This window comes from Schistocerca cancellata, chromosome 1, assembly GCF_023864275.1.
Source record: "Schistocerca cancellata isolate TAMUIC-IGC-003103 chromosome 1, iqSchCanc2.1, whole genome shotgun sequence".
Classification (NCBI taxonomy): Eukaryota; Metazoa; Arthropoda; class Insecta; order Orthoptera; family Acrididae; genus Schistocerca; species Schistocerca cancellata.
In genome coordinates this window covers 826,293,502-826,303,541 of record NC_064626.1, presented here as the reverse complement: position 1 = coordinate 826,303,541, position 10,040 = coordinate 826,293,502, and the positions used below count along the sequence as shown (strand labels likewise).

The 10,040-nt window shown below is 38.1% G+C and overlaps 1 protein-coding gene across 1 annotated transcript in view; it reads right to left on the bottom strand.

Annotated features, from left to right (window-relative positions):
- Positions 1–2,667: 2,667 nt before the first annotated feature.
- The window catches only part of LOC126106434 (aminopeptidase Ey-like), a 210,366-nt gene continuing 202,993 nt past the window's right edge, over positions 2,668–10,040 (bottom strand). Inside the window, exon 18 of the mRNA XM_049912747.1 lies at positions 2,668–3,205. Within this exon, the coding sequence (XP_049768704.1) occupies positions 3,050–3,205 (156 nt within the window). The 3' untranslated portion in view covers positions 2,668–3,049. The remainder of the gene's footprint in view (positions 3,206–10,040) is intronic.

Genomic DNA, 10,040 nt, shown 5'->3' with positions numbered 1-10,040 from the left:
TAGAAAGAGCTATGATGAGAGCAGTAGCTGCAGTACAAAACTGTTCCTCCCTTACCTGGATTACAGGTACTGTGTACAGCTTATAGCTTTTTTTTTTTTTAATGGGACTTAACATCTATGGTCATCAGTCCCCTAGAACTTAGAACTACTTAAACCTAACTAACCTAAGGACAGCACACAACACCCAGCCATCACGAGGCAGAGAAAATCCCTGAACCCGCCGGGAATCGAACCCGGGAACCCGGGCGTGGGAAGCGAGAACGCTACAGCACGACCACGAGATAGCTTATAGCTACACAGAACCTAATGCTTTACACGTTAACTATTATATTATAAACAAATTTGATTTGTCCACACTAGTCTGTAAAATTATGTAATAGCAAATCCACTTCTCTGTTCGTCTGTATTTAGTTATTAGTTCGTGCACCGAAATCTCTATTTCATTTTCATTTCTTACGCATTCCTATAGATTCACGTGTTAATATAGAACGTGTTTTCTTATCTGCTATACATTCAAGGTATTAGATCGTAAAACGACAGTTTAATTAATTTTGAACGCATCTCTGTAAAAATGCGTATTAATTTCTAATGTACTACACGTTCTCTTCGATTTTTAGATCGTAACAAAACTTTGCTATTTTCATTTTCAGCGGTTTCGTGTAAAACGACATATTAAAAGTGAATGTATAACAAAACTCCGTTGTCTCCCACCGTTCTGCTGAATTTTCACGCCATAAAAAAGTTGTTTTCCTTGTGTTTGTTTATGTTGTCTTTTGACAGAAGAATGTGTTAACACAATGCAGTTTTAAGTTTGTTTTATCCGCTGTCGTACACCAAGTATAGGGATCGCGACTAGACCGCTGGCATGTCCTTCAGAACAACGAATAGCAGAATACGCAAACAGCTCACATTGCTCCCACCCAAAACGACAATTGTGAAGTGATCGGGTAATAGTTGTTATTTAAAACATGTATTTGGGGGGTGGGGGTGGCAGGGGCATATAATATGATGTGCCTATAGGCACAAAATTTTTAAATCATCAATTCGTATCCTCCGCCGAAATGTACTATCACCCGAATGGCCACTAACGAAATCAACGAACTGCCATCAGCACGCAACGCAAGAGTCGTGGACACTGTTAGCTGTAGTCTGTAGCATCTAAGATGTCTTACTTATTACTGAGAGCAAGTGGAATTATTTTAATTTGATTTATCGTATAGGTGCTTTATCTTGATGGATGTCTGGATGGAGAGACTGTCATCAAGCATTCACAGCTCTAGCTACTTATCCAGTAGAAATTCTTTAACTCCTCGTATGCGTTCTTGGAAACTGTTTAACAGCAGCTTACATTTGAAAGGCCATCCAGATTTAGGTTTTCCGTGATTTCCCAAAATCGCCCGAGTAAAATGCAGGGATGACGCCTTCGAAATGACATGGCCGATTTCCTATCCCGTCCTTGCAGCGTTCAGAGTACGTGCTCTGTCTCTTATGACCTTGTTGTAGGCGCGACGTTAAACTCTAATCTTCCCTTTTTTAAATTAATATTATTTGTGTTATGAACATTAACTCGTAGTGTTACTCGAGAGTGTATTTCTTCACCAGTATATAGATTGTCTCATTTAACAATACAAGCATGTGCAGACTAATATATTACTTTGATGAAGTGATGAGTTGCACAAGCATTTTTCAAACCGACGAGTGGTGATCACCACTACACAAAGTCTGTTTTCTTAATGTATTAGATAATCTACTGCCTAGATGTATGATTTATTTATGCGCGTGTATAATGGGATGGGTAGACACAGCGTATCTGCCAACTCACAATGACGATATGCATCATACCATGTTCGCGGCATCTGCTGGTCGGCGGCATATTCCATATCATCTGTTCCTGCCTTGTAGATAAACTGTGCGCCATAGACGAAGAGCGGTCGTAACTGTGCCTCTGATTCACGTGGATAAGAGAAAACTTGTTAAATAGATACATTCAACTGACGTTTGTTGATGAAGACAGAACGTTTCTGGACTTTGTCCTTATCTGTATCTTTCTGGTGTTCTGCATAATGCAACAACTTCGTAACGCACGTTATTGTAAAAACGAGTACAATATAGGCTACGAGAAACTGTTAATGAGAAGCCTTGTATTTATTTTCAGAGTTTGTGTCGAATTTGTACTCTTAACTCCTAGTAGTAACTGCAGCACTTCGAGAAAGAAGTTCCATAAGAAGAGGTTGGGGAGTGTGCTAAGATAATGTAAGGTTTAAATAACAGGAAATCTTCGCTGTCGATCATACTTTGCCACCCGAGATCATGATAAAGAAACAGCTGAATGTGGCACATAGTGTAACAACCACATATCTGTGACCAATGACGTCGGATTTTACACCTACGAATTAATTACGTAATCGAACGGCAATAGTTAGCCTTTTTGATATATTGCTTCACTTACAACAACACTATTCTACCTTGAGACGAATTTCGAAATAAACTGATTCTTTTTTCCTAAGTGTCTGTTTCCATACATTTTGCCATTGGTACAACATGTGAATTTTTTTGTGTTATGTGAAAACACATAAAAAGCTACGAAAGACAGTTTTTACTGCTCTTTATAAACATACTGAATAATGAAAGCTTCAAACCAGATAAATTCACTGAAAATCAGTTCATAATTTATTTATGTACAGATGAAGGATTTGCAAAACAGTTCACTTAAGTCTTTAAATATAAACGACATTATAATTATTTCTGCATTGATTTTATGATACACTTCTTAGTACATACTTCCTTAGAAACGTATGTACTAATAAATTTAATAAAATTTACAAATATTGACAGTCAAATGCCACTGACATATCGACGGATCCAAGTCTTGATCTACGTCAAACTGCGATCGTTCCACTTGCAGTTATCGAAAACACTACACGTAAGTCTTTACATATAAACGACATGATAATCATTTCTGTATTGATTTTATGATACACTTCTTAGCACATGCGTCCTTAAAAACGTATTTGGTTATCAGTTTAATAAAATTTCCAAATATTCACAGTCAGTCGTCACTGAGATATCGACGGATCCAAGTCTCGATCTGCGGCAAGCTGCGATCGTACCACTTGCTGTTATCGACAATGTTCCTCATAGCGTCGCTCACTAATGAAAGCAGACGTGGGGTGTCACGCTGGCGGGCTGAGTAAAATCCTGCCACCTGAAAAAGCAGTCTTCAAATGATGAACACAGTCTAAAATTGTCAGCTGTCCTCGATCTTTTAATAACGTAACACACCACCTTATGGTTGACATTCGATATAATGGCTTGACAAAAAAGACTACAGTTTGCCTGCTATTGTAATATGTCAGTTCATAAATTAACTAATATTATAGCCTGTCACTGCATAACATTGTTAAAAACAAGTAGCATCCGTAGTATTTGCCTAACATGGAATGTCGATACAAGAGAATGCAAATAATATGTTCAAGGGCCACAAAGCAAATACGGGGTTACAAGCTCATTATCATCAAGTTTAGTCTGTGTGCAAATTCGTGTTGACACATCTTTTCTAGGTCATTTTTAGTCATTTTACTTATATTCTCCTGTTAGTAACTTATGAAACTATGCAGGTACAATGAAGTTCACATGATATCAGGGCAACTCGCAATATCCAACTTTAGTGGGCATCTTTTATTTGTGGCAAAGAGACCCAACAAAGCCTTTGTATTCATCAATGCAGTGACATGTATATGCGAAGGATGTAAGAGGCACAAGTTCTTAATCACAGGTGATGTTGGCTTGACACTTTGCTTTACCTCATCTGCAGTGAGGACTAGTTCTGTTTACAGATTTAAATAGTATGGTGGAATACCAAAGTAAACCAGGAACACTGCGTGAAATACAGGAGTCAGTTTGAATGTTCTTGTGCAGAAGATGTGGCACCTTCATTGTATTATTCAAATTTCCTAGAGTAGCGTTCTGCCTTTGATAAGTCATAAAAGATCCTAGTTGGTGACATTTTCTTATTTTAAAATTTTATTATGTGCTCTGTGAATGTATAAATAACTGATCCAGAACAGCAACAGCTACTTATCTCAGAACATAGTTGACTAAGTGTCTTATTGTTGCATAGATACACAACAGCCCTCATGTAAATACTTCCTCAACAGTTTTGGCAAACAATGTAGAGAGTAGGATTGGGCAGATATCCACTGAATCATCTTTCTTATAAAAGGGGAAAACAAAGGCACATTTTAATATGTCTGGTAAATAATCCCATATTAATGGCATACAAATATCAGACAAGTGTTATTGCGTTGACGGCATTCTTTTTATAAGGATGGAGTGTCGCCTTCTCAACAGGCAGCAGCATGTCTCAAAGCATGGACCTAACCTCAGCATGGGAGAACATAAGAAATTAGCCTAGTTACCACAAGGACCAGTACTGAGGACTCCTATTTTCTTAACCTATATATTCCAATGGCTTTAAAGGGTGGTTCAACGTTGTAATGCTTGCTGACAACACAAGCGTACTACTCAAATGTCTAAATGCAATATTACTGACCACAGCTCATAAGATAGCTTAACAGGCTTACACGTGGTTTATAGCTAGCATTTTAAGTCTTAATCTCACAGTGACTCATATTATGTGATTCAAAACAAGCAGAAAAGACTTGCTAGCACCAGAAGAAGTCATTAATTCTCATACTCTTAACTGAAACACCCTTTGTGAATCTCCTTCGGGTTCAATTGGGTGACAACATGACACGGAATAAATGCATAGATAAAATAATCAAGAAGCTCAGTTCGCTACATTTTGTCCTCAGATACAATTCTCAATATGTTTTTCTAGGGACAAGAGTGTTGGTTTATTTTGCATATTTTCAGATTGTGTTAGTATGGAATTGTGTTCTGGGCGATTGCTAAACTTGGGTACCTTCATTTGTGTACAGTTCGCATCGGTGCACTTGCTTTAGTCAGAATGTAGCTGTCTCACATTAGTGAACTCTCTAATAACAGAAGCCTTTCCTCTGTATTCAAAAAACATTTTCAGTAATGATAATATCTGTTGAGTAAATTAAAAACAGTGTCAAATCAGAACATAAATAGTAATTTTCTCCAACTGAATTCTAGTTGCCGAAAGGCAAAGCATAATGCAGTCCTTCGTGTGACATCTGTAGTTCTGCACCCACAGATCACGGAAACTATTGCCTTCTATTTTCATTGAAAATTAGGGAAAAATGAATCGTAACTTCCACTGGAAAACCAAATACTACGCTTGTCCTGTCAACTGGATGGCCTTGAAGTTTTGTACCTGCTTATCTCATTTGGATCATTATACACTTCCAGCCAGATTTTAACAAATATTCCTTGACAGAATTTAAATGTCTTATCAGAACCACTAACCTGAATAGATGAATTTATTTTTACCAGCTTACCGGTATTTGTAATTTCATTAAGAGATCAATATTTAGGAGCACTTCGTTTAACATATATTCTCTTATACTCAATTTCAGCTTGATGATTTCTTTCCTGCGACATCTACATGCCCATTCTGTCTATTGTTTTTACGAAAAATTTTATGCATGCAGGCGAAACTTTCTCTTTGGAAACTTGATTTGGACCTGGTTGTTTTCGAATTTGAGAATTATAATGAATTTTAGAGTTCCCAAATGAAAAGGCAAAATGACTGCTGTTGAATTTAGCACTTACATTTGAGTGTGTAATTTGAAAAAGAAGTATATTATTACCAGTGTCATCATTGCCAGAGAATTGTCTGTTTATTCAATTAGTTAGTCTCTGCTACATGTGAAATATGAGCTTCATAAAAGGCAAAATTTTGCTAGAAATCTAATTGATCTAGACTCTTACTCCACGAAATAATAATATTTTCTCTCTTTTATAAAACAGATTCCCTTGAAATAACTTGGATGAATTTCGTTTAAAATTTTGAGATGGCAGAACCAAACTCCGATTGCGTAGATGATGACCAAGCACTCTGACAGAATGAATGAATATCAGACACTTTGACGATGAGCTACTTGCACAACACCAGTAAGTCCTATGAAACGCATCTACGGCTCCCGGACAAATCGCTACACATTTTGCAGTCACTGTTGACATCGTATACTTCGTGTATAATGTTTATTAGGTATGAATCTCCAATGCTGTATGTAGAACACGTCTCTGATACGATAATATGTTGCTACTATAATCCATTAATGGGGTGAAGGTGTTGCCACAGTCTGTGACGTAGCTGTGCATGCCGAGAATGCCTAATACAGAATTTAACTATTTTCTATATGAACAGTTTTGTTTTGTTAACTGTACCGAAAGAAAAACAAATTTTACTTTCAGCAGATGCGAGTAGTAAGGATATTGTGCAAAGTATATGCACGTTTTGCAGAAACCGTCTTAAAGATCCTGACATTTTTACACTCACTTACAAATACATGTACTACTTAAACAGTTTTATTTCTGGTAATAAAAATCAGTTTGATCTGATCTGTGATTTACACAGTAACAACATAGGACATAAATTTAATTTCCATGTAGAAATTGAAGAAACAACTGTAACATGTTTGTCACTACCAAATTGCAACTGAACTTCTTCCCATTGACAAAAGAAGCCTTCTAATTTCCATCTGTTTGGCCCAATGAAGAATGCACTCCATAGGGAGCAGTGTTGGATGAGGGGGGTTTATAGATACAGGAAGACATTGGCTCATATGCCAAACAGTAGAGTGGTACTATGCGGGCAAACAGGCCTCCCAGTAAGGTATTGGAATACTGAATAAAACCGACCTGCTTTCAGAAAAAAATGTGTTTCATAACTTACTGAATAATGCCTCTCTCTGTATTCTTCTTTTGAATGTACTAAAAGCCATACCTGGGGCTTGGTTAACACTATTCCAGAACTGAGTAGTCACCAATAAATCCTATATTTATAACTTGCACCAGTATCACCCCATCTGCATAAATTTCCAGGAGTATACCTCAAAATGAATTAAATATATTTTGCTTGTTAAAGTTCCTCCAAAACATGTTGCCATGAGATGTAGTGCATGCAGTGTGGTGCAGTGGTTAACGGTACTGGTTGGAGTGCTGCAAGTTACCAGTTCAATTCTAGCCACTAGCAACTATTCGTTATTTAGCATTGATCATTTCTGGAAAGTTCTTGAAATATCTGATGTTTGTAAATTCTGAAATATTTTATGTTTGTATAAACAACAGCATGCTGGGCAGTTCAATGTTTGTATAAATAGCTGCACTCTCTGTCCAGGAGGTCAGTTCTGTTCTTACAGTACTTTGGTGTCAGTAATAAACTTGCTTTCAGTACTATGTGTTCAACTTCACTGATGAACTTGCTTTTATATTTAGACCTGATTGTGTTTAGATGTAATACTGCTTGGTGGAGAAGCCAGGTACTTCAAAACCTATACGATGTTGTTTGGTGGAGAAGCCAGGCACTTCAAAGCCTCTAGAATGTTGTTTGGTGGAGAAGCCAGGTACTTCAAAACATCACCATCGCCATGACTCCAATTGCACAATGTAAAAGCTTTCACAGTCAGGACCTGGAATCCCAAGCATTATATCACTCCTAAGATCTGTATATTCAGGAGACAGATGGATTCCAAAACAGCAATAAAGTCACTGCACATCAGGCATCCATCATTGTTTTTCGGAGATGCTGGTCAGGTAAGGGTTTGACTGAGTCACCAAGTACAATGTGTAGTGTTTCGGAATATTTGTAAACATCCCAAAACAGCATTGGAAAGCAGTCAACAAGAAATGCTCATGAGTAAATTGAATAAGGATAAATGTAGAAAGGGAAACTGTGTGTTTTCCTTTTTTGTATGCAGTGAATGTGGAACAGTGGTGGAGCAAGGGAGAAGGGGACCAGTAAAAATAGTATTAAAACCACTGGTTGTCTGGGAGTTATTTGTGCCATGGTGCAACAAGTGTCTCAATCTGAGAGCCATGGAGTAAATGACACACCAACAAGGGAATAATGAACAACTGAAGAGTGGTAGTTGATTTTCTGGTTTTTCTCTGTTGTGAAAAATAGTAATGAAAATGTTAGGCAAAATATTCCCCTATTTGTCAGAAGTGCGGTTATTTATTTAGTAGCGCAATAGAGAGAATTTGCGAAAGCATTTCAGGGATCTTCACCACAGTTGGATCGACAGGGAGGTGGCACGGAAGGATCTGGATCACCAAGAGGATAAAGGTAATACGACTTTCAACTGCTGGTGTGTTGGGGTCAGAAAAATATTGTCCCATTATATCAGCCAGGGACGCAACTTCCTGCTAATGCACAAACCTTACAAAATAAACAACAGCAGGAAAAGAAGGAAAAATACACTCCAAATGAGTGGGATGATGTGATGTGTTTGGCAAATGTGTACTTTTACTCACATGGCATGGCCCAGCTGTGGTTCGAGAGCAATGAGAAGGAGCTCAATAGTTGGAAAAATTCTAGGGTGAACTCAAGAAAACATTTAGCAGCAACCAGCAGCAAGTCTGCTTAGCAGAAGAGCAATTTAAGACTAGGGCTCAACATCATGGAAAATTACTCAGTTGTACATACCAAATATTGGCCCTATGCCACATCATGAATTCTAATACAGGAGCTAACAAAATCACACCCTTACTGAAAGAAGTTGCAGAATATATGTATCAAGATCTTCTTGTACAAGTAGTCACAATAACAGCAAAAATCGCCAACTGGTGCCAGGGAACCAAGGAAATACAATAGAAAAAAAGAGTTGGACAGAAGATGCTCATGAGTAAATTGAGTAAAGATAAATGTAGAGGGAAAGGGAAACTGTGTGTTTTCCTTTCTTGTATGCAGTGAACATGGAGTGTGTGTGTTGGGATTTATGGGCGCTCAACAGTGAACATGGAGCAGTGGTGGAGCCAGGAAGAAGCATTCCAGGGATCTTCACCACAGTTGAATCCACAGGGAGGTGGCACGGAAGGATCTGGACCACCAAGAGGATAGTAGCAGTTGCAGAAGATCATCATGTGCTCCCTTCCCTCATTTGGCAGACGATAAGGAAAAATATAGATCAGTGTATGGCAGCTAGAAATGTCAACCCCATATATCAGGAGGTATCAGAGGATGCTGAAGAATAGATGTATCAGTTTTTACCACCATTCTCCACCACCAGCCAAACACACCAGGAAGAATAGACTTGTCCAGCTCAGACCTATGCTACAGTCATCAAATGACAACTTAGCACCTGACAAAACCCTTATAACTAACTTCTACACCAAATGTAATGACTCATAGAGGAAAAGACATTTGAAGTTCAGAAGAAAACAAGATAGTGTATTTCCACTGTGGATGATGACACATTGTGAGCTACTGCAGAGAAAGAAGACAAGTGTCGACAGCTACTCTGCTCCCAGATGTGAAGTATCAAAATAGATCTGTTCACACCAGTTAGCTGCAGAGGAATATAGTCGACCTGAGAACAAGGCCCATCACTGTACTCCAAAGGAGGTCACTCCACGACATGCTGTAGCCATTCCGCATAGCCCTTTTGATGCATCAGCCACTTGTCTAGCTTCCTACTTCAGGAAAACAAAGTGAGGCAACCATCTCTGGAGGTTAAGCAAATGCTCCAAGTATGATAGTCACCAAGATGCCAGGAAATCTCATTGGCATCATAATTTATGACCATCTTGTCTAGGTGCTAATTGACTCAGGAGCTTCCTTTTTGTGTAATGTTAAGATGTTTATTGTTGTCAGCTACAGAAGACTATGTTCTGTGATACAAAAGCGATTATTCTGGAGGGTGTAAATGGGAAATATGTCATTCTGACAGAACCACAATATCAATGATGGGAAAACACCCCTCCAAATTTGTCATTTTGTCAGAATGTAGTCATAACATTATTCTTGGATTAAAATTCTTACAGGCATCACAAACAGTCATAGACTGGTAAATTACAGCTCCAGATTGTCAAAATTATTCCAACAAGCATACATAATACAGATTGTTCTGAGTAGTAATATACCATTAAAGATGTTTTTATCATGCCAT